Source organism: Carya illinoinensis, chromosome 15, assembly GCF_018687715.1.
Source record: "Carya illinoinensis cultivar Pawnee chromosome 15, C.illinoinensisPawnee_v1, whole genome shotgun sequence".
In the NCBI taxonomy this organism is placed as follows: domain Eukaryota; kingdom Viridiplantae; phylum Streptophyta; class Magnoliopsida; order Fagales; family Juglandaceae; genus Carya; species Carya illinoinensis.
Genome location: NC_056766.1, coordinates 11,778,534 through 11,805,855, shown reverse-complemented (window position 1 = coordinate 11,805,855; position 27,322 = coordinate 11,778,534). Strand labels below are relative to the sequence as shown.

At 35.1% G+C, this 27,322-nt stretch overlaps 3 protein-coding genes across 4 annotated transcripts; 2 read left to right on the top strand and 1 right to left on the bottom strand.

Annotated features, from left to right (window-relative positions):
* The first annotated feature begins 2,166 nt into the window (after positions 1-2,166).
* On the top strand, positions 2,167-11,358 carry LOC122295971. Of its 2 annotated transcripts, XM_043105265.1 has the most exons (19): positions 2,167-2,492; positions 2,637-2,824; positions 3,260-3,364; positions 3,457-3,528; positions 3,762-3,909; positions 4,473-4,555; positions 5,309-5,364; positions 6,199-6,335; positions 6,448-6,538; positions 6,635-6,700; positions 6,876-7,098; positions 9,158-9,259; positions 9,434-9,519; positions 9,605-9,727; positions 10,286-10,355; positions 10,442-10,533; positions 10,695-10,799; positions 10,878-11,006; positions 11,090-11,358. In XM_043105265.1, the coding sequence occupies exons 1-18, from the start codon at positions 2,182-2,184 to the stop codon at positions 10,989-10,991; spliced, it is 2,172 nt and encodes a 723-aa protein (XP_042961199.1). In that variant the 5' UTR covers positions 2,167-2,181; the 3' UTR covers positions 10,992-11,006; positions 11,090-11,358. The 2 variants fall into 2 exon arrangements, 1 of the variants encoding a protein (XP_042961199.1); XR_006238341.1 differs by lacking the exons at positions 10,442-10,533; positions 11,090-11,358 and having other exon boundaries at positions 10,878-11,000.
* A 1,925-nt stretch (positions 11,359-13,283) lies between these two features.
* LOC122295972 lies at positions 13,284-14,882 on the bottom strand. The gene has a single exon (XM_043105266.1). The coding sequence runs from the start codon at positions 14,823-14,825 to the stop codon at positions 13,632-13,634; it is 1,194 nt and encodes a 397-aa protein (XP_042961200.1). The 5' UTR covers positions 14,826-14,882; the 3' UTR covers positions 13,284-13,631.
* Positions 14,883-15,180: 298 nt separating this feature from the next.
* On the top strand, positions 15,181-24,317 carry LOC122296668 (pentatricopeptide repeat-containing protein At4g32430, mitochondrial-like). The gene is made up of 2 exons (XM_043106471.1): positions 15,181-15,613; positions 23,971-24,317. The coding sequence occupies exons 1-2, from the start codon at positions 15,181-15,183 to the stop codon at positions 24,315-24,317; spliced, it is 780 nt and encodes a 259-aa protein (XP_042962405.1).
* Positions 24,318-27,322: the final 3,005 nt, after the last annotated feature.

Sequence of the window (27,322 nt, the reverse complement as noted above, 5' to 3'; positions counted from 1 at the left end):
TTGATGGATTGTAAATTAGAGCTAAAGCGGTATTTATTAGAGGATATTGAGATTTCCACAGATACATTTGATATATTAATTTGGTGTAGGATTAACACTAACAAATACCCAATCACTGCTCAAATGGCAAGATATACCTTAATTGTATCCATCACTATTGTAGTTTATGAGTTAGTAATTAGTATAAGAGTTCGCGTGTTGGATTTGTTTCAAAGTAGTTCATTGGCTCTTAGAATGGTGGAGGCTCTTATGTGCACTCAAAATTGGTTAAAATCTACATCCATATGTCTGAGTCAAAATTATTCGAATAAACTTGATGATGTGAACAACTATAAGTTAGGCTATGGTAATACTATTGAAATCATTAGCACCTCATATATATATATATATTTCTATTTCGTCATTTTTTATACCATGAAATGTATTTTAACCTTTTCAATTGTATAATTAATGACCAATATAGTGAGTATACTCGGTGACGTGAATAAGCTGCATTAGTCAAGTTTTTCACCTTTGATGATTTTATATATTGTCATGTTTTTTTAGTGGCATCTTCTTGTTTTGTCATTAATTTTGTTCTCTTCTCACTTCTAACAACTACAACTTAGAAGGGAACACGTGGAGAGAAGCAATTCGGAGGCATCAACTAGCAAGATTTCTACATATCGTCAGTCACATTTGATTATTTCTTTATTCATTCTTATCTTTGGAAACAACATTTTCATTGTGCTTGTCCTTATTAGAGTTGTGTTGTGTTGATATTTCGTTAGAATTGAGTTGGGAACATGTTGCATTTGTGTTATTATTGTGGAATGTGTTTGGAGCTGTGTTGCTTTAGGCCTTTGGTACTTGTTGGAAATTATGTGTTTTTTTTGAAATTTTGCTTTGTTATGTATTGAATGCCTACATAGTGTAGCTTTGTTGGTATGTTTTGTTTTGTTCATCTAATGTATTTTTAATGTTTATGGTTCTTTTTTATGTTATTTATTGAATGCTTAGATGGTCTTTTTTTTTGGTTCGTTAATGTAATTTTGTTAAGCATTTTAGTATTTTCTTTTGTAATTGGAGACTTTAGTTTAATTTCGATTTTTACGTTGAAATTTGATAAGGAATTTGTATTTTTAATCATACTTATTTTATTTGTATTTAAAAAGTATTTATTTTCAGATTTTATACGTCGACGTGAACCCAAAATATTTTCTTGATCGTTTTTGCAAAATTTATTATTATTCATTTGTCTTCCTAAGGCTTAAGCCCAAAACTATATAGAGCCCATTGTATGAGCCCAACAGCATGGGCTTCAAAATTATGTAGGTTTTCAAAAGTTAGTTTGGGCTTTGTAAGGAGCCCATCTCATTGACCAATAAATTGGAGTTAAAAATTCCGTTGAATCATAGTTTAAAACAAAGCCAACTAAAAAATAACCCAAAACATATATGGCTCAATATAGAGGCCCAAACTTAACATCAGACATCCACTCCGTTTTAATGGAGTCAAGTAGATTGGATTTTGCACTAATTAGATGCGAAGTTAGATATCAAAATCGGATTCCGACTTAATTAGCGGAGTCGGAAAAGTCGAATCCGATTCCGACTTTAGTCTATTCTCAACCCTAGCCAACAATACGGGCGTATACCAATATTTTGATTCTATTGCCCATTTGTTTTGTACATATATTTTATGCAATGTTTTTTTGATCATAACAAGATGTTTTGTTCAGCACGCCACTTGTTTATTTTATGAGTTTTATTATGTATAAGTAAAGTCGCGTACTAATCTGTATATTAATACTAATTTTTTTATATTTAAAATTTAAATTAATATTATTTTTAATAAAATTTATTTTTTAACTAATCACATTAGATTAGTATATATATTAATTCGTAGTTGTACTTATAATTAAATTTTTCCTTATTTTATACATATAACGGGCAAACATTTTATCATCAAGAGATGAACGTTACCTCGCTAGATCTAATTTGAGAAAGTAAAATTATAATCATTATTTTTAATTAGTCTATAGGTGATGAGTGAAGGAAATTCAAGTAATTTATGAAAAATAAAAATAAAAATTAAAAGATAAATGTAATGTATGACACGTGGAATGATGATCAGCAAAAATTGGTCAATTGAGCTTATCAGTGTCCTCGAATAAAGATAATATATACAATCTTCCGAGTCATGGCGGTCAGTCTCATCGCTCGCTTCTACGTCACTTCTGCCTCCTCTTCATCTTCTTACTCCGCTTTCCGCTTGAACCAAATCGGTCTTAGACTTATAGCGGCTGTCTCCACTAGAAGGCATCACTGCAGCTGTAAGAGAATGGCGGCTTCTTCACTCCCCCAGCAAGACAAAATCCCTGCTCCTTACGGCTCTTGGAAGTCCCCCATCACCGCAGACGTCGTTTCTGGCTCCTCCAAGCGACTCGGAGGCACTGCCGTTGACGCCCGCGGCAGCCTCATCTGGCTTGAATCGCGCCCCACTGAAGCCGGGTGCGTACATGTGAAATATAGTGAACTATACATGCATCTGTGTGCGCGCGATTCTTTTATCTCTCATTTCCTTCCTAAACTCTAGAGTCATTTCTTAAACTGGAATCAAGTAATTGAGTTGGGGTATTCTTGTAATGTATTCAGACGAGGGGTTCTGGTGAAGGAGCCGGGGAAACCGGGGGATGAACCTGTTGATATCACGCCTAAGGAGTTTGGGGTAAGGACAGTTGCTCAAGAATATGGTGGTGGAGCTTTCAGGGTTTCTGGTGATACGGTCATATTTTCGAATTACAAGGATCAACGACTATACAAGCAGTCATTAAATTCTAAAGGTATATTTGATCACTAGCATATACTCTGCCGAACCTTAAAGTCTTCTTTCTATTTTCTTTCACCTGTTCGCTCCATGTGAGCACATACCTGAGCAGATGTATATGTTATATGGGTTGGGTATGGAATTGTTATTTAACAATGTCATTCTTGTTGTAAAGAATAGCATTACTGCGGATTTGATCGTCAAACGACACTTTTAATGGGTTTCTAGTTCATGCGTTTTCTTGGTAATCATACAAAGTATTATCTTGCTAGTTTGGAAAGGGAGTTGATTATTAATCCTTAGTTGACCCTGCAAAGAGTAAGTAATCTCCCTTATATTTTTGTTATTTTTATGAGGGCACTAAAACCTGTCTTCTAAGTTCTGAGAAAACAGACTGCTGATTTAAATGTTCAATTGCAAGTCACTGATGTTATTAACTGGTTCCAAGCAGATTCTACTCCTCTACCACTTACCCCAGATTATGGCGGACCATTAGTCAGTTATGCAGATGGAGTCTTTGATGCACGCTTTAATCGTTATATCACTGTACAGGAAGGTAAATTGGGAGTTGCTATTGTTCTAGTAGACCACCATTTTCTATAAACAGCACTAAGTATTTAATCTATATGCTGGTTAATCACTTGGCAGACCATCGTGAAAGTAGTTTGAATCCAACCACGACAATTGTGACAATGGGGATTGGTGGCAAGGATATTCAGGGTAAGATGAAACTGCACCAGCAGGGGCACAACTAACGGTTTAATTTTCATTTGTGTGTCTATGTATTGAAAATGATTAAATAATTAAGATGCTGCAGATTATGTCCTATGCTACCAAGTCTGCGAGAGGTTTAGAATTGTTGATTTTTATTTTTTTCATTCAATCTTTTATTATCTATTGTTTTCAATATTTGATGCTTATTGCATTCTATTAATGGATCGTATTATATTCAGAGCCAGAAGTATTAGTAGGCGGGAACGATTTCTATGCTTTTCCACGCTTGGATTCCAGGGGTGAAAAAATGGCATGGATTGAATGGTGTCAACCTAACATGCCATGGGATAAATCAGAACTCTGGGTTGGTTATATTTCTGAAAATGGGTGAGCACAATTCCCTTCATAGGTTAATATCTCAGTAAATATCTTTGTGCTAGGTGTTAAATTTCCCTTCTTGATCACATGGACTTTATGTGTAAACCTGCTGGTAGGCGCTTGCAGGAATTTCCACTTGTTTGTTGTCATGCAGAAAGTCAGAAGATCTGTAGAGGCAAAACTAAATGGCATCGAGATCAGTTGTTGAAAATCGTTGGATGTTTTTTCAACATCTCAAGTTACATTGATTATGTATACGCATTCAAAACATTAAGTTTATAGAAGAGAATAATTAGGCTTCATGGTTGGAGATATTTTTCCACATATGATGTAAACATTGCATTTATATGTAGACAGGAACTTTCTTTCCCCAGCTGTATGCGTAGAGCCTAATTCTCTGCAGTCCCACTCCCACACACTCTGCAGTACCATTAGTTAGTTAGTTTTACCGACAGCTCAATGTATTAGTTTTATCAACACTTCTGTGTTGAAATTATTTTTGCATATCATATTAACATAAATCTTATTATCATTAGATTGTTACTATTAACTTTCTGTATGCTGTCATGTAGAGAGGTCTACAAGCGCATCTGTGTTGCTGGCTCGGATTCTACGCTTGTGGAGTCTCCAACTGAACCTAAGTGGTCCCCTAATGGTACTCTACCGATCACCTTGGTTGATGAACAAACTAAATTGCCAAATTTCATGTTAAAGTTTTCTATTTAGTAAATCTCATTATATATGTACAAACAAAATTCCTCAAACCCACTTTTATCATGGGCAAGGTTGCACTTGCATCCTTTTATCTTTCCCAAATAAATTCCATTTTATTCAGATAATTTTTATGGAATCAACAACAGTTTGAATGTATCCCCTACCATTCATCTGAGGAATTTTATGGTCTTGGCCATTCATGATGTGGACACATGTTCCACCTATGGGACTGAACTTCATGGATGTATTTGTGTATGGTTTCACTGGATTGATGTTGATGAGCTTGCACAACCATTTAATAAATTCTATGATATCAATATATAATTCCTCGTTCTAAGGCAAATTCCTGGCCTACTTTTTGCAAGGGAATTTCTTTTGGTTGTTTTTCTTGTACACATACCGTGTATATTGGTTGCTACTTGTTTTGTGCAATGTTTTTACTAATTACTTATAAAAAACTACCTATAAAAAAATTACTTATGAAAAACTACTTTGTGCTATGAAATGCCTTCGAGTTCCTCTTCCATTCTCTTGGCTTGTTTTTTTTTTCCTTGGGTCTTGTGCTGGCTTATAGAACAAAATGGTTCATATATATGATCAATGGTTGCTATGAAATATTTATAAGTTACCTAATTTTTAAATTTTTAGTGGCTTTGATTGCTTAAAATAATCTGTTGTGTTTGAATCTCTGCAGGGGAACTATTTTTTATTACTGATAGAAAAAGTGGCTTCTGGAATATCTACAAATGGGTAAATTTCTTACATTGAATAGTATATATCATTAGGTTAGTAAGTTCATAGTACATTTGGAGAAGAACTGAAAGTGAAACTTCATGCAAAATAATTAGATGCATTGAATTTGGCTGAGATGTGTTTGCTTTCTCTAATGCCATTGAACTCAAATCTATGAATGCATCAGCAATCCCAATGACTTGCTCCCAAATGTGAGACCACAACTTTGATCAACCATTCAGATGAAAGCTGAATGATCTTCCCAAATCTAGGATCAAAAGTGATCATACACAGCCACATTACTCTTCAAAATGATAATTTGAACTTAAACCACGTACCTTTCAATTTGAACTGATTATTTTTTTTTTTATAATTTTGAACTGATTATTGAGAGCTAAAAATCTCTGATACTATGACAGGTAGTTTGAAAGCAAATAAAATTGTGTGGATAGTCAAAAAATGGAGTTCAATAATCTGATATAATCTCATAGAATGTATTTAAAGGGCTGTATACAGTACAAAAGCGAGATAAAGTACAACAAAGCGCAAAAGGAAAAATGACAGAAGTTAAAAAGGACAACTGTATAACTGCATGGTAGAGAACACGAAGTTAAAAAGGACAACTGTACAACTGCACAGTAGAGAAGACTGCTATGCAATACAATGAACAACTCTACGGTGCAAACACAATTGTACTGTGATTAGTTATTTTCATTTTCCCTAAACGATTCTTTGTCTACAAAATCTCGAGCGTAGTTTTTCCTCATGCAGATTTACATTGCTCGGCTGTGTCTTTTGGTCAGATGGCATTGTATGGTACTGATTATCTTATATTTTCCTCCTTGAGGGCAGGTTGAGTCTGAGAATAAGGTAGTAGCAGTTTATTCTTTGGATGCCGAGTTTGCCAGACCATTATGGGTATTTGGCATGAATTCTTATGAATTCATTCAGAGCAATGAACAGAAAAATTTAATTGCTTGCAGCTATAGGTAACCCTGACATAGCTACTGGTTAACATGATTAATTTTATGGATTTATCTTGCTTTTGGTTGTAATTTATGATTTCTTTCCTGTATTTTGATCAAAATATTGTGCATGTAGGCAGAATGGGACATCATATCTTGCAATTCTGGATGATGCTCAGAGTTCATTATCTCTGCTTGATATTCCTTTCACAGATATAGATAATATCGTACTTTCCAAATCCTGATCCTCAATATGTTGCTGAGATGAGAAAATTTGTTAAGAAGGTGATGGTTTTGTAAAATGTGCCTATTTGTGAATGCAGAGTTCAGGGAAACAATGCTTGTATGTGGAGGGAGCATCTGCATTTCATCTGCCATCAGTAGCTAAGGAATGCCTCTTACTTTTGCTTCCTGTACCCTCTATTGTGGTTTCTGCTACTTAATAGCTAGAAATACTCGAAGGCTATTGTTTTTTCAATACCTACCAGCAAAGGCAATTGTCAATGGATTAAAATGATTAGTTAATTCAATGTCTAGTAATATTCACTTTTTTTTGTCTTTCAGGTGACTCTAGATGAACATAAAACAAAAGCAGCTGAATTTGAGATTATTTGGTGTTCTTCATCTGATGTTTTAAAGTACAAGTCGTACTTTAGCGTGCCTGAGTTCATAGAATTCCCAACAGAAGTGCCTGGTCAAAATGCATATGCATACTTCTATCCACCATCTAATGCTGAGTTCCAAGGTAGTTCGGGAGAAAAGCCCCCATTGCTATTGAAAAGCCATGGTACGTTATGGTTAATCTTTTCTTTAAAAAAAAAAAAAAAGAAAAGGAAGAAGAAGAAGAAGAAGAAGCTAGGATTGGCTTTCAAAATCCATACTATCTAATGTTTCCACTTAAAACTTGTATGTAAAAAATGGGGACTTTATTTTGTACCCAAAATCTTGCACTTACGTGTGCACACAAGGTTGAGTTCAAGTTATACAGTGTAACTCTTTGTAATGTCGTTCTTTACAATACTTTTCATCATATGCCATTTACTATTGAATCTGGAACTTGGGATGACAATTCGTGTTGAGTCATTGAGTTTCATGTTAGGTTAGTTGGGTTTAGATCATAAATGAGTAAACTCATATCCGACCTAGATAACTAAACGGTCTAGTTGGATTTATGTCAAATTAGTCCATTTTATCACTCTCCATACTTGTGATATGGGTGGTGAGCAGGATCTCACATGACTTGGGAGGGAGAAGTTCTTGCTCTTTATAATGATTCCAATGGGGTCTAATTGTACCATTAACTAGTCATTTTGGAGTATGACCCATATATGGCTTGGGTCTTCCTTGGGTTGTTACAAATATATTGGAGCCTATCCCAATCATAAATGTGGGATTTGAGCTATGTCACCTATGATGGAATGGTCTGACGAGGACATTGGGAATTGAAGGGAGGAATGTGATACCCCATATTGAGTGATTATAGGGTGTGAATGAGATCCCACATCGTTTGTGAGTGAGAAGTTCTTGCTTTTTATAATGATTCCAATGAGCTCCAATTGTACCATTGACTGATCGATTTGGAGTATAACCTAGATGTGGCTTGAGCCCTCTTTGGGTCTTTTTTTTTTTTTTTTGATTGGCTCTGGGTGTCTAGGAACAGTGTCCCGACTAATCCTGGGGGGTGCGCAGGCTCTTGGCAAAGAGTTTCTTGCAAGTGCACCTCTAGTAATTCAAAGGGAAAATCCTACAGTCCGATAGCCCTAGAGATTGTTTGCTCCCAAGGGGATTTGAACATCAGACCTGTGGGGAGCATACCCCCAAGTCCAAGGACTTTATCACTTGAGCCAACTCCTTTTTGGATCTTACAAAGACACATTTTTTTAATCTACTTCAACCATATCATTAGCATTTACTTCTTCACAACATCTTTCCTCATTTGCTTTGACATTCTTTTGTATACATCAGTACAATGTAGTGTCGATATGAAAGGAATATAAAACCATAGAACGCTAGGCATGAAAGGATTAGGTTTTGAAAAGAAAAAAACACGAGAATTGTGAATGTTTGCCAACAATATGACAAAAATAGAGCCAGATAATTAACCAGGTCAATTCCTGTCAAACTAAACCCTATTAAGTTTCATTCTAACTCTTTTATTTTAAGTTGTATTTGTGTCGGATTCATGAGTCGTATCAAAGATCACTTTATTTCTTAGTGGTTCTGTTATTGTACTCAATGAAACAAGAGTTCATGACTTTCTTGTATAATTTTCTAGCAACTAACTTGTAACTAGGTGTTCTCTTTCACATACTTCCTATGTACTTTGGCAATGCTTATTTACTTTGATTCAATAGAGTTTTGCATTACCAATAAATAAAAAAAAAACAAAAAAAAAAAAAGGATTGCATGCCTTGTCTGAAACACGCTTTTAAGTTTTCTCAAATATAAGTAAATTCACATACTTTTTTAGATGAGATTATTCTAAATTTTCTTATGTATTGATATCAGTGAAGTATGATGAATATGTAGAGATCAGGTAACCAATGGTGGGTTTAGCGAAACATTGACAACTGAAAAAACTGCATCAGATGTCATTTATTATCCCATCTGAAACTCATTAGTTTGGCAGATTTTGTAAAATATAAGAAAGTATACTTAATCATTTTGTTGTTATGGAGCAAGATCAACATGTAGAGATCATGTAACTAATGGCAGGACTGTCAAAACATCGATTGAATGAGAAGTTATTGAATGGTGTTAGCCTGTATAAGTGTTACTCCAAGTGCAACTTGATACTCATCCAACTATGTATATATATCTATCATAAATGTCATGAAATATTGCAGGAGGCCCCACATCTGAAACACATGGGTCGTTAAATCTGAACATTCAGTACTGGACTAGTAGAGGTTGGGCATTTGTTGATGTCAACTATGGTGGAAGCACTGGTTTGTCCTTCCTAATCTATCATTATTAAATTTTGGATTCCATATCTATGTGATTTCACTATTAAACAATGGATTTTAGCTCTAGGTTTGGATTAATTCTGCTCAATCTTCAACTTTTTGTTGCCTTACAAATATGCATACCTGTTGCTAAGGTGAATGGACTTTATTTTGAAGGTTATGGCAGAGACTATCGAGATCGGCTTTTGGGGCAGTGGGGAATTGTTGATGTTAATGACTGTTGTAGTTGTGCTAGATTTTTGGTAATTATGTTCTATAATTAATTTCCTCTCTAGAATGAGATTCATGTGTACCTATCAGCTTATGGTAACATGCATTTTTGTTTAGGTGGACTCTGGAAAGGTAGATGGGGAACGACTATGTATAACTGGGGGCTCTGCTGGTGGATATACAACCTTAGCAGCTCTTGCCTTTAAAGAAACTTTTAAGGCTGGAGCTTCCTTGTATGGTGTAAGTGTTGTGTTGACAGACTGTGATATTGTTTTCTGGTAGTTTTACAAACAGCCGTTAGCAAGATTGTGCCACTGGTCAACACAGCTCTGTATCAACTCATTGGTTTCTTTGGTTTACCATGCGATGCACTTCTATAAGTTTTTGCTGAAGGATCCTGTCTGTATTGTGTTTCTTATTTCCTACGAATACCAGAAGCTGTTTTCAGTTCAAGATTTTTTTATGGAAGTGTTACATTGTAATCAAATGTGTTTCGGTGGAAGAAACTTTGTTTCCTGTATGAATTTTTCCCTCTTACATTTTTAGTATGAAACAATAACCATTTTAAATATATGGCTTGTTTGATGATATTAGATCAGTGTTCGTTTGCTTGATATTATCATTGCTCAATTCTCACTGAGTGATTGGTTTACTAATAAAAAATTGTTTGTTATTTAATGTTGAATTAGGAAATAAAGCAATTAGTTCATGAAATGAAAGGCAATAATAAAAATATAAAGAGCTCTACCTGAAATAGGAAACTGACAGGTTTCTAATGTCTTCTTGCTCTATGAACAGGTAGCTGACTTGAGCTTGTTGAGAGCAGAAACACACAAATTTGAATCTCATTATATTGATAATCTTGTAGGTAAGTTAAAAGATTACATTTGACACCTTTTGTTCATTGATTTTATTTACCTCATTTATGTTGAGGCGGTTCTTAACTGGTTGCAGGAAGTGAAAAGGATTACTTCGAGAGGTCTCCAATTAATTTTGTTGATAAATTTTCCTGCCCTATAATATTATTCCAAGGATTGGAGGACAAAGTACATAAATATTTTCCTTCGCATTTCTTTTATTTTGTTTTTTGTTGTTATGATTGACAAACTTGTGATAGATGAGTTAAAGACTGGCATCCAAAGTCCTCATGCTCAAACAATGGACAAACTTGGGATAAGATGAATTGAACATATGTTCTCATTTGCAGGTTGTAGCTCCTGACCAAGCCCGTAAAATTTACCAGGCATTGAAAGAAAAGGGTCTACCGGTTGCTCTTGTAGAGTATGAAGGAGAACAACATGGTTTTCGCAAGGTACATAATGTAATATTATTTGTTACCCAACAAGAAACTGTCAGGGAAACAGTAAGATTGATCTACTGCTGTGTACAGGCTGAGAACATTAAGTTCACACTGGAACAACAAATGGTTTTCTTTGCACGATTGGTTGGACACTTCGATGTTGCAGACGAGATTAATCCAATTAAAATTGATAACTTTGACTGAGCTGTGAGTGAAAAGGTACAGCATTCCAGAATATCTGGTATTTGCATCCCTATTTCATAAATTTACTGGCCAAGAGTCTAATATTTGCAATCTGACAGGAGCAATCAATCTGTTGGTTTCAATAAGCTTTCATCTGCTTGAATTTTTTACTACACCAAACAAGCTGAAGCTTTGGGTCTTGAAAGTGAGTACAGGCGTGCTCAATCCCCTTATCTTGTTAACCAGTTGTTCCAGAAACCTGAAAAATGACTACGCATCACGTTCTGTATAATTTTATCTTTCAAATAAGCGTAGAGATTATTGTTCCTGGTCAATTATATGATATATTTGATTGAGTTTCTAATGAAGGATTTTTTTTTTTTTTTTTTCCTTTGATTCGATGTTCATTTCAAACATATGACATTATTATATGACTTGTTATTAGAAAAGACAGCTCAGATAACCGATCAAAAAAGAAAAGAAAAGACAGCTCAGACTTGCCAGAAGCGCAATTATGCAGAACCCTAGCAGATCCAGCAAGGTTTTTTCTACCGTATCTTAGGTCATGTGGGATTGAATTTAGATGTTGATTGTTGCAAAATTTTAAGCAAGCTAAAAACCTTCAATACTTCTAAATTTTCTCTGATGTGGGAGTTTCCTTAGCGATTCTTTTACCTACGCCCTTGCCAGTCCATACAATTTGGCCTTTTTTCCCCCTAGGACCTGAAATGCAGCTAGTAGGGTCACAATTTGGTTCCAATATCATTATTCCATAGCCAAATGTCTTAGCATTCTTGAACAATTAGAGTTTTGCTCTTCTACCCACTGTTCACGTGAGTTTAATAACCTATTATCACATACTTTACATCCATGCCAGGAGAAGTATGTTTAGAACAAGATCCTCTATTCTCTTCATTTCATTTCAAATGGATTGTATTAATTTGAAATGGTTTTAGATTGATGAAAAGAGATGGTTTTAGATGAAAGATGAATGTTGAATAAAATATTGTTAGAATATTATTATTGTTTTGGGGATTTGAAAAAGTTAGAATTGAGATTTGAAAAAGTCAAATTGTTTATTATATTTTATGTGAAAGTTTGGAAAAATTATAATGATGAGATAAGATAAAACGCTTTCCGAATCCAAACTAGACTTAATGTAAAATATGAGATATTTTAGTGCTTTCACATTATGTTTACAAGTAAGATAAAAAAAAAAATCTATTTACAAGTTTTTCTTTATACACAGCTAAAATAGGTCTCATATGATGAAAAATATTGGTGTTATAACTTTTTTTAAATAACAATAAATGGGGTCAGAAGAAGTGGTATGTTGATGCTCTAGTCTTGCAAGTAGCAAAACTCAGTAAAATGACCAAAATATCTTTTAGATGAAAGGGATATTATTCAGTTTACTTAAAATGGACAAGATCCTTATTGGTGTAATTTTTTTAATGATTTCTGAGGGAGGGAGGAGGGTTGGTAGCCTTCCCTTCCCAGTTGCATTTGAGGTGTGGAAGGTGTGGCATTGGTATACCCTCATGGGCCTCATTCAACTAGGCTTAGTAGTTGTAGCCTTCTCACTTCTAGAAGTTGACAAATCTTTTCTTGGACTAGCTGTTTTTATTGGAACATGACAACCCTATTAATAAAATTCTATTTATATTTAGGGTTATTTTATTCTCAAGGAGGTACATAGAGTGAACTATTTATATAAGATAAGATTTGATTTATAAAATTTAAATTTACAAGTTTTTCTTTTAAATCAACTTATGTTGTGTGTTATTTACATTGGCTTATAAATAGAATATTTCTTATATCCAAATGTATTATCTTTGACTATTTTATTTCTTATATAATGTGCTCCTTTTCTTTACTAAACATAAATTATAAGCCAAGAAATTTACTCCAAAGATTGCTGCGTACTTGTCTCATGTTATGACATCTTTTGACTTTCTAGATGGTTGGTGTTGGCTGAGCAAGTAAATGGTCAATAAGAGCCAACATTATTGAATTATTTTTCCACCTTTTTCTATAACTATTTTTGGGGAAATATCCGTTTAACCCACAACTTATCACCCAATCTTTATTTTATACCATCAAATTTGCATCAATCTTAACCGTTAAAATCTTGGTTCTTAATCAAGAATGTATAAATCAGCAAATTATGATGGAAAAAATGGGTAACTAGTAACTACCACATTGTCTTCATTCCAACACATCTGCTGAGAATATTTGAGTTCCATCTGAACAAAATTATAGGATGATTGTTGGTGCTGATGGCTTAAGAACAAGCTGGTAGAAAATTGTAAGTAGGACTATTGAAGATCTATGTTTTTATTTCCCATAATTATTTTACAGTAATTCAAAAAAATAAAAAACAAAGACTTTAGCCACTCTGTACACACATTAGTGTAAGAACAAGCCGGTGGGAAATGGTAAAACATGATCAAGATGGAGACACAAGTTTTGATTGTGTTTGTTTCCATCGATTATCCTCTAAAACTAATGAACATTGGTAAAATTACAGTTTGTTTTTTTTCTCTGCATGGTATTTATGAACCACAAATTCAGTTGTTCATGTGAGTCTCTACATTTGTAGGAACAAGTAACTATTTTTTACAACAAAAAAGTGAAAAATTAGGAAAATCTATGAAGAATCTATCTAGGTTCATGACGTGTGAATGACCCAAAGCCATTGGCGAGTGCATGGACTGCCGGATTGAATGCCAGTCTGCCCAGAATTCCCTGTTTGTATGGCAAGAAGGTTTTCTTCTTCAAGTCCTCCGACACCGCTTTGTTCACGGTGTAATGCAGTTCGTGGGCTGAAACTGGTCCTCTTCTCGATCTGCCCACTGAACCAGAAGTGTCCGGTGACAGGAAGCTCGAGTTCTTGAAATCTTCATGCCTCTTGTGCAAAGCCGGCGAGAACTTGCGGAAAGGATCTTTTTTGTCTGTTGCTCTTCCTTCCGATGCGCTCCGAAACAGCAGAAAGTCCTTCAGACTCCATTTCTTAGAAGAACTCTTTGAAGAAGAAGAAGAAGAAGAAGAAGACAAAACAGCAGTTGATGAAAATGAAGCCTTCGAGTTCAGTGATGGCTGTTTGGTGTTTTGCTGGGTCTTTTCTTGTTCCTCCCATGGAGACTCGGAGACCCTGAAAGGAGAGAGCGACCTAGAAACCCTGTGCCCTGAATTTGAAGATGATATGTCTGTACTTCTTTCTCTTCCTCTTTCATGCTCTGTTTTCCTGCGAGTGTTCTCCACTTCCATCGCAAACGTGTCGGAGTCTTTCTTACGTCTAGGCGAGAACACACCCAGAAATGTCTTCTTCCCCTGTGATCTGGGCGATTTGGGAGACAGCAAAAGAGGACTGCTCGGAGTGGTGTACGCCTCCGCTTTTCTGCCGATTTGCAGCCGAGAAGGAGGCTTGAAAGGCCGGATTTTGCCACCATCAAAGAGCTCATCAGCCGGCAACGAGCTCCTCTCTAATTCTTCACAAAAATCAAACGCGAATTCCGCCGCCGCCTCGTCCCTCGTGCCACCAGCTCTGCTTTCATTCCGCATCGGAAACTCATCCCGGTAAAACTCGGAGACGCCACGCGACGGGCTGGTCGGAGCACTGAAGTAGAACTCGCCAAAACGTTTAGGGGTAGAAGGAGCGCTCATGTAAAGCGAAGAAGGACGTGAATTGCTGTTGTTGAACTCGAAATCCATGGTAGTCGGTGGAATAACGATCTCCATTATCGGGTACCTCGCGAATGCTTTTTGTACTTGAGTGATTGTTGGGAGTTTGGTAGGAGAAGCTGGGACAGCTTGAAAAGTATAACGAAGATGAGGATTAAAACGGCAGAGCATATGGTAGGAAGGAGGGAAGAAGTGAGACAGTTGCAGAGATTGTTGACCGTTTCGTCTCATTCATTATTCGTACTTAATATTAATAAAAAGACACGACGTTAGGAGCCGCCTTTTCATACTTTCTTTTCGATTTCTTGACCGTTTGATTCTTCTTATTATTATTTTTCTCGTCAGTTTGATTCTTATTTTTAATTCAGGTGTTATTATTATTATTATTATTATTATTATATTAAATTTCGAATACACGATTCCATCTGTCAGAATTGTAATTGTGAGCAACTCCTAGTATGAATTCGAATTCAGAATATCCAAGTTAACGAATAACGGCTTATATGTTTGTTATTAGACCTTAGAAATGAAAGTATATGATACAATTCAGAATATCTTTGTTGATGGAGCAATCTTCACTGACCAATGCAGAGCCAAGAGTTGGGATTATTTTGAGAGAACGGTTTTAATGGCTGCAAGTAAGAAAGAAGTAGAGGTGAATGATCCCATGGGAATCGAGCTGATAGCCATTTTAAGGGAATTACAGTTATGCTTTCCTTTGGGATTACATGATCTTGTGGTTGAGAGTGACTCACTTCTTATTGTTAATGAACTGCTTGCTACTGGGCATCTGTTTTTACTTGAGAATCTGATCTATAATGTTAAGGAGTTGATGAAGAAGATACCAAGATGCTCAATACAGCATACAGTTCGCATAGCTGATGAGGCTGCACATAAATTGGCTAAGCATGCATGGAGTCTAGAAGACATTTCAGTTTGGTGGAATTCAATTCCAACTTGTATTTCACAAATTGTTTGGTCTATTCTATGATGTAATTGAAATTTCTGTTTTGAATAAAGTATCATTTTCCTATAAAAAAATTCATGAACCGAACACGAGTACGATATGAAATAAGTGAGTTTGGGTTTGATATGAATGAGTTTGGATTAAAATGGATTGATCTAATAAGACAATTAATAATCGGGTCGTATGCAAGACAACTTGTGAAATCCACCGTCAATCCATATAACACGATTATATTCTATTTTTAGATTTTATAAATGTTTAGTCTTATATATCTATTTTTATTAATGAAAATTATGTGATATTAATATTGATTAAATGAGTTAGGTTCTAGTTTTCATTTAGTCTAATATTCATAACTTGACACGACATGAATATGACTCACGAATACAAATTTCCATGTTAGTGAGTATAAGAATGTTGATAATTGGAAGTAAGAGTTTAGTCTTAGAATGTGTGCATTTCTACTACCTTGGAATATATGACTCCAGGTGTTTATGGAATCGAAGCTAGGATGTAGGAGTTTACAACTCATAATAACTTTGTTAGTTGGCAACTAGATTTTGCCGTGATAGTTATTAGGGATGTTACCTGCACCACAACCTCGCTTCCCGCACCCTAGCTCTGCATGGGAGGCAGGCGGTTTTTGTTCCTCGGAATCTGCCACAGCACCCCTAGGGTTGGGGTCTCCATCCATGTGCCAGGGTGTGGGGCCGGACCCCTCGTCCATCTAGCCCCTATCCACTGCCCACTCACAGTGGTCATAACCAAAAAAAAAAAAAAAAAAAAAATATCAAAGAAAAATGAAAATCCACAACATAAAAAAAAAAAAACCTAAACTAGTAGAAAAGATATCGCAAACCCACCACCACAGGCTCATGGCAATTGAGAAATGGAGAAAGGGTATGAGAAGAAGAGGAGGATGAAGGGAAGAAGAGGACGCAGACCGCTCCACTGCGGCGATGTGCGAGACGGAAAGAGGATAGCACCATAGAGAGGAAAGAGAGAGAGGAGAGGAAGAGAGACTGCCGAGGGGAGGGGGGGTTAGGTTAAAATTATCCCCCCCTTTCCCTTTCCCAAAAAAAAAAAAAAAACACATTGTATCCCTACACATTGTATCCCTTTAAAAAAAAAAAAAATTCGTTACTAAAACGATGTTTTGGTAATGATGTTTTAGGACTTGTAGGTTCCAATCACCTTCGAATACATGATCCTACCTATTAGCACTTAGAAATACTCTGATACAGAATGAAATCTAGAATATCAAAGTTCATATTAATTCCAAGTTCATTCTTTTATTTCTAGGCTTCCCCTTGCAATACAACACTCTTGATTATAGGAGATAATTCATTAAGAGTATAGTTTTAGGACTCGGATTAACTCCTAAGAGAAACACTTGGCCTTCTACATAGAGATTTTACAAAAAATATTACAAACTGGCATAACTTGATACTATATATTAGATTGTAAAATAGATATAATATATCACTTGTTTTTTTTATAAGATCTCTATGTAGATCTAATAGTTCTCAATTGTTAATACGAAATCAAATCATATTAAGTTTGTTTTTGATGTCTAGGCTTCACCTTGATGGGTATAACAATGTTTATATTAATAGAAGACGCAATTTTAGAATTTAGGATACGTGAATTTACAGCTCATTCTAACCTTGTTATAAAATTACTAGGCTTCATTTGACATATACAACGATATTGATAATTAATTAATTTTAAGAGTTGGGGGCTCCAACCACCGTACCTTTGAATATTTGTGGAAAGGGAAGAGAGTCAGAGGTATGAGAGCGATGGAAAATAGTAATAAGGATTGCCTTTCTTGCTCACCACGTACATGCACTTGATTTTAACAGATAACCTTTGTCTTTATCTTGCTTATGCTTCTTAATCATGTTTAATTTGTTGTAAAATGCTTTGAGCTTTTATTTATTTATTTTTATTCTTATGTTTTAGGATTTATTCTTTTATTTTTTTTAAAAAAAATTGAAATTTTAATATGATTTTAAGCATATCTTTCTAATTTGTTTTTTTTTTTTTCATGAAAATGAAATTTATTATTATTTTAATCATTATTTTTAATTACCCACGATATAATGTCAAGAAATGGTTACAAAAATATAGTTGTATATATTTTATGGTTTTGAAATCGGAATTTAAATTAGAACATAAGTTAAACCACTTTAGACTAGTTGAATACTTTGAAAGTAATCTAGTGATGGATTCGCCTTTAGGCCAGTAGTTATGATTTATAATGAATATTATGTAGCAGGAAGAGACTCTTATGATCACATCTACGGAGGATTACTATGTTGGTTGCCTCCGCCTTTTATTTAAAAAAAAAAAAAATTAAAACCACTTGATGTCTGTTTTTATTGTGATTAGTCTATTTAATGTTTGTTAACCTCAAAGTGTCATTAGTTTAAGCTTCTAAAGTCTAAACACGTTGATAAACGTGGGCATAAAATACATAATCCTCATTTTTTAAGGTGACATGATAGGCACGAAATTGAATGTCCAATTAGTCCTTTCAAACAGCTAGCGTTTGAATTTTGTAATAATATATGAAAAAGTTAGAAAAAAAGCATTAGCTACTGAAAACCACACTTCACGTAACCTCTAGTCTCTAGCTACCACTCTTTTCATATTTTGATTGTCAAATTTAGAGGTACTAATATATTACATGATGTGTTAATTTAAAATAAACAAGACACGATAATAGTGAGTTAGGATTTAATTTTAATAGGTTCGAATTAAAATAAGTTGACACGTTAAGACACGATTACTTAACGAGTTAATAACGGGTCAAACCGTTTTGACCCGTTATGACATGTTAAGAAAATTAAAATTACAATTATACCTAAAAGAAAAATTATTAGAATTTTAAATTCAATTTTTTATTATTTGGATTGTAATTTTAGACTTGTAGTTAATTTTATAATTTTTAAAGATATTGTGATTTTAACATTTATATAAAATTCTATTAAATTTAATCAAGTCAAACAGATTAATTTTACACCTATTCAACCAATTTATATAAACAATTTGAAATAGGTTGTATTGTGTCATATTAACTTATTTCGTAATATTTACTAATAGGTCAAAACAGGTTGACACGACACGATCCGTTATATTAACAGGTTATATAATAAGTCGTGTTAGAATTTGAAACTTTGATAGATTAAGCTTAACGGGTTAGATTATGATTTGAGATTTTGATAAATTAAGCTTAAATCTCGCACATCTTTTTTTTTTAAAAAAATTGGATCTATCGTTAAAAAAAAAAGTAGATTTTTTATGTGGATTTTATAACTGTCCTTTAAAAAAAAAAACAAACAAGTGTGCGAGACTTACATATTTAGGAATCTATAAATCATTTTTCTTTGATAATTTTGGTGGTCATTAAAAAATGAGTGGTAAAGATGAAGAGATAAAAGGGTGATTTTTCCAAAATTTGTCCACTTCAAGTGTGATGACCCGCTTTTGAGTGTATTTTCGCTGAAATAATTGTTTTTATTTTAATTAATATATCAGTTATTTATTTTAATTTATTTGCGTTTTAAAATTGGTTTTTAATTTATTTGATGTTGTGTTTTATTTCTTTAAGTTGTTTTGTGGTTTTTAATCTTTTTGGCGGTTTAGTTTTGTTTTCCCGGAGTGAGGATTGGACCTCACTTCCTTTCACATCTTTTTCCTTTTCTCTTTTTCCTTTTTTCTTTTTTTCTTTTTCCTTCTTCTTTTCTTTTTCCTTTCTTTTTCTTTTTTTCTTCTTTTTCTTTTTTCTTTTCTCTCTCCCCGCGTCCGAACCCCCCCGATCGGCTCTCTTTCTCTCTTCTCTCTCCCTCACGGCCAGAGCCTTCTCTCTACCGGCCCACCGCCGTCCGGCCACTGTTTGGCCCCCCACCGGTCCCAAACTCTTCCCCTCCCTCCGGCGCAGCACCCCTCCAAAGCCCACCCCCAACCGGCCGGCTGTTTGGCCGAAAAAGCTCTCCAAAGCCTCCACGGATTTTGCTCCGATCCGCCGCCGTCGCTCCACCTCCGGCCACCATTTCTTCACCACTTCATCACCGACTCCTTGCTGTCCTAACCCACCCATTTCCGGCCTCCAACGACCATCGGAACAGCTCTTACGAGCTTAGTTTCCGATTTGCACTTTCCGGCCATTTCCGGCGATTCCGCCGCCACCCACGGCCGTTCGCCACTTCCAATAGCTTCACAACCATCCTTAGATTATTCCCTATCAATTTCGTGTCCTAGCTTGTCCCCGTTCAAAAGTGGATTTTTCAAACCCACGGCCGCAGTGAATTTTCACTGTGACGTTGCTTTTCCGCCGCCGTTTGCAACGCTGCTTGTTTTCTAAAATTACCGTATAGCGCTGTAAGTATTTTCCAAACCCTATTTTCAGATTTAAATATGTATCGCTCATTCAATTTATTTATTGTTGTTGGTTGTTGATTCCGGACTGAGTCCGAGGAGTTTCGGGGGTCGGATGGATGGAGGACGGAGTTGTCTGTTTAATTGATTTATGTTGTTTGATTATTTTATTATGCATTGTTATGTCATTGCATGGTGCATGCATGTGTGTTTGTGGAATTGTGTGAAAGGCCTGTGTATTGGCGTGAGTGGTTTTACGAGTGCATGTGTATCACGACCCCAAGCCGGGATGGGATATTATCCCGGTGGAGCTCCTCTGGTCACTCGGGAGCGGAATAAACTGAGTGATGTCCCCTGAGTTGTCGCTAGACGACGGGAGCGGGGGCTAGGGGTTGCTTGGCTACGAACGCGCCGGGCGCGGAACCGGGCATCGCCCTACGCACCGACTCCGTGGCCCTTCGCTGGTGAGGGCTAGAGGCTGCTTGGCTACGCACGCGCGGGGCGCGGAACTGGGCATCGCTTGTTAGGTGTCACACGCGTGGTGGTACTCTGCGGTGTGGCACTGGAGTCAGGGTGTGCGGATGACCCCTAGGGGAGGTCATGGTGCATGCGGTTAAAATTGGATAATGGTTTGAGAGGCCAAATGGGACTTTTGGCGTGGTATTGGGCCAAATGGACTTTTGGAGAGATATTGGGCCAAATGTGACTTTTGGCGTGTTAGTTAGAAAGGTTGTGTGTTTTTGGGCCAAATGGGTTTTTGGCGTGTGTGGAAAACTTGTGTTTTATGGGCTTTGTGCATTGGGCATGTTTCATGCATCTTGTTTGAGTTTTATGTGTTTTTATCTGGTAGTGTTTGGGTTTTACTTACCTGCGGTACCATTCTTGGTTCCGTAGCTTTTGGTGCAGAGTTAGAGGACGAAGAGGAGGAGGCTGAGCCCGAGGATGCGGCTCTGCCGGGCTGCTGATGCTATGTTTTATATTTGTTTAAAACTGTATTTGTGTTTTTGTAATATTTTATCTATGTACATTTTAAACAGCTTGTATTACGTTAAGAAAAATTCTGGTACTTAGTTATGATTTTCGTTATCCGCTGCGTGTTCTTTCGTGCACATTTATTGCCTTTGCACACACTTGGCGCCCGTCGATAGGATGGTGACCTGGGTTGTTACCATCCGGACGTCTCGATTTCTCCGTGTCCAGGCGTGAGGATTTGGGAGCGTCACATCAAGTATGAAAAAAGTTATAGTAATATCTCTTAAATATTATTTCACCTCAATATATTACTATAGAATAAAAAAAAGTTCTTAAATAGAGTAATATCATGAACAAGTCCTTAATAGATAAATAATTCTTAAATAATGTTGGTGTCACTGCTGGGCATATTTTATACTTTTTTGACCTTTTTTTATTTAATTTTTTTTAACTTTATGGTTAAAGAAGTGTTTTTTAATAATGATACGAATTTTTTTTAAATATATTTAAAAATGTTAAATATATATAATTTAAAAAATATCAAAATAACTAACTACAGCTCTCAACAGTATGTACCAGCTGTGGCCCTACGATTGCCCATAATTATCAGATAATTACCAAAAATGTGTACGTAGTTGGCTCCCACGTATGGGTCGACGATGGCACTGATCATCGTGGAAAATAGAGCCATGCATGTGCTTAAAATAAGAATTGACCTAATACTAATTCAATATTACTTCTGGATTCTTTGACTTCAATTGTTTTAGGCTGAGTTTGGTCATGCATCCACCCACATTATCAGACAATAACAACAACTTTGCGTATCTTTATTTGATTTTGGGAGTGAGAATTATACTTTTCACCAACAAATTACTGTAAATTAATTATTATTTTATATATCAAATTAGAGAAAAAAGATTATATAAAAGAAAACTCGCAAAGCGTAACTTGATATGATATATTAGATTATAAAATTATTTTTATTATAAAATAAATATAATGTTTCATATGAAACCACGTTAATTTGTTGATTTATTTTTGTGGTTATAACATTTCTCATCTAGGGCTGGGCAACCGGGCCGGATTTTTTTCCAGCCCGGTCCAGAACCCGGATAACCGGGTTTCGGTTACGGGCACCGGCCCGGAAAACACCCGGGCCGGTACCCGGTTTCTAAAACCCGGGTACACCCGGGTTGGGTACCGGATTCTTTTAAAACTCAAACCCAGTGCCAAAACGACGCCGTTTTGGCACTGGGTTATATGCCCCTGGCACCCTGCATCCCGATTCCCCCTCCCCCACAATCTGACTCTCTCTCTCTCTCTCTCTCTCTCTCTCTCTCTCTCTCTCTCTCTCTCTCAATCCGAAGAAACCCTAGCCTCCCTCTCTCACTGTCGTCGGCCGATCGAAGTAAAGATAGCTCTCCTTTCCTCCCTCAGTGCCGATCGAAGAAACCCTAGCCTCCCTTCCTCAGTGCCGGTCGAAGAAACCCCGTCATCCCGTGACCCATCATCATCGTCGCCAACTCGCTATCATCCTCGACCTCAAGGTTTGTTCTCTGTGATTTGGGTATGTTTTAGATTTGGGTCTGTTTTATTACGATAAGAAAAAGGTATGAATCGAACTCTTTGAACCAGGAAAAAAAAAAAATTTATTCGTAACATTTGTGTAGAAAATGAAAAGGGGAAGAACCTTTGGTAGATCTGGGTTTTTTTTGTTATTTTGTTAAACATGTATAAAGTGGTGGTTTGTTTCTGTTTTTCTTTTAAGCTTATGGCTAGTTTGTTTTAAGCTTCTAATCCCGTTCTCCATTTTTTTGGTTGTTAATTTTTCATTCCACAATGGTTTAGAATGGCTTTGATTTTAATTGTTATGGTATTGCATCTAAATATGATTTTACCGCATAATGCCCTAAGAAAATCTACATCCACTTTTAATTAAGTTCAACGAAATTTAAAATAATTAGGAGTGTTACAATCTCCAAGATAAATTGGATGTAAGAAACTCCTAAATTATTGACTTGCAAATAAAGAATAGATAAGCAGGGCTACTTGCAAATAAATTGGATGTAGATTTTTTTGCATCATGTTCTTTAAGTTGGATGGGAAACATGAAATCTAGAAAGAAAACAACAAATTAATTTTCTATTTTTTATTTTGATTAATCAATTATTAAACGAGTTAGTAAAAAAAATTATGTAAAAATAAATGTCATTGATCAATAAAAAATGGTTTATACATTTTTAAAGAGTGTAACTTTACATATTTCATTTGAAAAAAAGTAAATAGATGATTTATGATTTATATAAAAAAAAAATTATCTTTTAATTGTAAATTTTATTTTTGCTCAAATGAAAACTAAATTTATAATTTAACATTAGTCTTAATTAATGTTGGAGATCTGACGAAGATATGTTGCATGTAGATGCATGCATCAAACATGCAATTTTTCTCCAAGCGTGTTAAACACGTGTAATTTGAAATTTTTTTTGTTGTTTTTCCCATCCATATTAATTTGTTGTTTTTTTGCAAATAAATGAAAGAGGTACATCTTGAGTTCTCTCTTTCTTGATTTTTTCATATAGCATGGTATTCTGATTTGATCTATCATGAAGTTTCCTAACTTACATTTTGGCAATTAATTTCTATCCTTTGATTAAAGCACATATATTGTTACTAGTTATCACTTCATTAGCAATGCTGCTTGCCTGTTAGCTCTGAGTAGTGAATGAGAAAAGAAGAACAAGTAGTCGTGTACTTGTATGCCTAATTAGTTTAGAAGGACCATTCTCATTCATCTTTGACTGGAAAGAATATAATTATATGCCTAAACCATGCATGCATTATACATTTGGTAATGCTTTTGCATGCACAGAATATAATTATGTGCTGTTGTTTATATATTTAACCATTTAATTCTAATAGCATTGTAGCAAGTGCTGTTATTGATCTGTTTTGGTTGTTAAATCGGGTTTTGAATCAGATCCATGATTTCAGGCTATGCAGCACATGGTTGTGTTGAGGATGCTTTGCAACTCTTTGAGTGGAGCTTGAGGAAGAATTTCAGGCTAACTGAGTTCACACTCAGTATTGTTCTAAGTTCTTTTTGTACACTCCCCCCAGCAGAGCAGGGTGGTCAAATTCATGCTTTGGTTAAATCGGGTTTTGAGTCAGATCCAATTGTTGCTAATTCACTCATGGAAATGTATGCTAAATTTGGGTCAGTTAATTATGCCATGAAGATGTTTGCTGATTTGGGTGTACGGGATTTGATATCCTGGAACACCATGATTTTGGGTTTGACTAACAATGGTAGAGTACACGAGACCCTTGACATTTTTTGATATCCTGCTAGCACACGCACTGATTATGTGCAAGATCTGAAAAAAAAAAAGAAACGTATGTGCCACAATATTTTGAAGGAATGTTATGTGCAAGATCTGAAAAAGAAAAAAGAGTGCCACAATATATTTTTGCTAAAAAAAATTTAATAATCAGGCTGTGTAAAAAAAAAAAAAAAAAACCCGGGTATAGGTCGGAACCCGGATTTCCGGGTTGTAAAAACCCGGATCAATCCGGGTTCCAGCCCGGGTCATAACCCGGGTGTATCCGGGCCGGAGTCCCGGCCCGGATTTGGAATTCGGGTTCCGGGCCGGGTATACCCGGATACCCGGTCCGGTTCCCTGTTGCCCAGCCCTGTTCTCATCAAACTATTAATACTTTTTAATTTGTACTCTAAATTATCTATATTTCTTTTATTTATCTTGACAATCAATCTTAATATTCTATCTATATTGTTGGGTTTTTATTTCCTTTACAAGAGTCCATAAATAGAGTAATGCTAACTTATCCTTTCATATATCATTTTCTTATAATCTCATAATATAGTGTTAAATAATCGAAAATTATTTCTAATATTTTACTCATGTACCAATCATTTAATGTCACATTAAAAAATGTTTAAATAATAATAGTGTTAACGTCGTGTTTTGCATGTCTTTGAGCTGGACTCTCAGCAACTCAGGTTTTTGGTCTTGGGCCTGTGAATACAAAGAAAACACTGTGAAACGGTAGCCGTGGTAGTGGTCAGTGGGTCTCTGATACTAAAGTTAGTATCGTCTTGAAGTTTAGTGCAAGTGAATAAAGAGTTTATAGAGAGTTTCTAGTACATGGAGATTGCCTTTTATACACAATTTTTATGTTAAACGCTCATGCCCTATGTTAGGAGAATTTGTTCCCTCAACAGTTACTTCAATCAAGTTCTTTTAATGCAGCGTGGATTTTGGATAGCACAATTAATACGACGTGGCTCTCTGCCCTGTTCATCTTATGGATGCACGCCGTTAGACTCTTTCTTCCCCATTTGTTAGAAGATCATGGACCCCCTGTGATTTGCGCCCACTTGTTTACTCAGGGCTATATGGGGTTGTGCTTTATAGAGAGATGCTAAGGTGGCGTGTTCCTTCTTCCTTTACATTATGGTAGGTTTCTTGCGTGTTTGAGGTCGTCGGCTGGCTTCTGCTCCAAGGTCGGTGTCCTTTGATGGGCCGATGAGCTACCTGATTGACTTGGGTCCCCTTCGTATTTGAGCTTACACACTGGGCCTCCGGCCCAAGGGGAAATATCCCTTTAGATGGTTTTAAAAATGATAAACAAAAACTTAAAAAAAAAATTGTAAGACTCAAATTTGAAAATAATATGTAATCTAAAATATGAATAGATGCCTAAAATATAAAGATTTTGAAATTATGTATTGATTTGTGAAAATGAAGCATGGAACTAGCAAACCCCTTGTGGGTTCTTTTAAGATCATCTAAAGAAAGATTTATGAATTTATACTTATAAAATAACGTTACATATCATACTCCTATCATATTTTGATTCTATTTTATAAATGGGATACTTTTTATCATTCTTGGATCATCTTTTTATCCAATAAAAAGGAAATTCAAAAGTTGTTGGGTGATGACACCTCATTATAGTGAGATTTATGTGAGATGATAATGTAGTATATATTTGAAGATTTTCATACTTAAATAATATATTTTGATCTATTTGGTTGCCTGTAATGCTATTCTTGATCTGAAAGAGTAATGTTATACACCACACTCTCATCCTACTTTCATCTGATTATATAAGATATTGCATATTTATCATTATTGAATGATAAAAAAATTAAGGATCATCTATTAATTATAAATATGTAACATCTTACATAATAAGATAGTAGTATAGTGTATAAAATTATTTGATCTGAAAGCAAATATAGTAATTACAGGATTCCAATTTAAAACCCCAAACAGTTTGCCGGATTGGGATGATCAAGTCTTGAGTGATGGTCACGATGCGTTTTTATCCTATCTAGAAACAACAAAACGACCCCCAGGTTGGTGTGGTTTTCTTTGCGTATAACTTAAGCACTTATCGTCATTGACAAATTGCTGTGGCATGGTGAGAATCGTATCATCAACCACAAGGTCTAATGGATGTATGTAAACTTTTTCTTACACCAGATTGACCCTCGAGTGCAAAAGGCAGAAAGGAGGTTAACAGCAAAATCCATCGGTCCAATTGTTAAATAGCATGTTTGAATATTCGGAATATTTTAGAATTTTGTAAATAATAGTAAAATAGTTTGAGTGAAGATGTTTGATTGGATTTTGAAAAATGAGGAAAAAAAGTTGAATATAAATATTATAAAGTTAAACAATTATTTGAATATTATTTTTTAATATTATTTGAATATAAATATATAAAAAAGTTGTATTTATTTATGTTTGAATAGTGATTATATAATAATTAAATAAGAAAGTTAAAAATTCAAAATTGAAAAGTATTTTGTATTTGAATGAAGTTTGAAAATGAGATTACGAGAAGTCTTGAGAATTCTCGTAGTGTCCAAACATGTCCTAATAATATAAATAATTTTATTACTTTGATGTTGAGTTTATTAAAGGTTTTAATAATTGTATTACATATGATCTTAAAAAAAAAAATTGTATAACATATGATCTTGACATAAACTCACTCTTTTCGAAGTATTTACTTACCATTTATACATTTAATTAAGAAGAATAAAGAAATGTTTGGTCTTCACAAAATTATTATAAATTGATATGATATAGGACGGTGCAACCGTTTGGTAAAAAGAAAAAAAAATTTTGTTTTTTTATTTTTTTTTCAAATCATTGTTTAATAGTTTTAAACATTTTAAAAAAATATCAAAAAATTATAATAATATTAAAAAAAATTTCTTAATCATTAAAAAAAAAAATTAAAAAAAAAAATTTTAAGCCAGCGGAGCCACCAGCGGTGGCCTTTGTGTTTTCCTATTATATAACATGCACAC

Coding starts and splice junctions, on each gene's coding strand:
- LOC122295971 (XM_043105265.1), top strand. CDS start 2,182: ATGGCGGTCAGTCTCATCGCTCGCTTCTACGTCACTTCTGCCTCCTCT. Junction 3,365..3,456: donor TTATATCACTGTACAGGAAG/GTAAATTGGGAG, acceptor ATCACTTGGCAG/ACCATCGTGAAAGTAGTTTG. Junction 4,556..5,308: donor ACCTAAGTGGTCCCCTAATG/GTACTCTACCGA, acceptor GAATCTCTGCAG/GGGAACTATTTTTTATTACT.
- LOC122295972 (XM_043105266.1), bottom strand. CDS start 14,825: ATGCTCTGCCGTTTTAATCCTCATCTTCGTTATACTTTTCAAGCTGTC.
- LOC122296668 (XM_043106471.1), top strand. CDS start 15,181: ATGAAAGTATATGATACAATTCAGAATATCTTTGTTGATGGAGCAATC. Junction 15,614..23,970: donor GTGGAATTCAATTCCAACTT/GTATTTCACAAA, acceptor CCATGATTTCAG/GCTATGCAGCACATGGTTGT.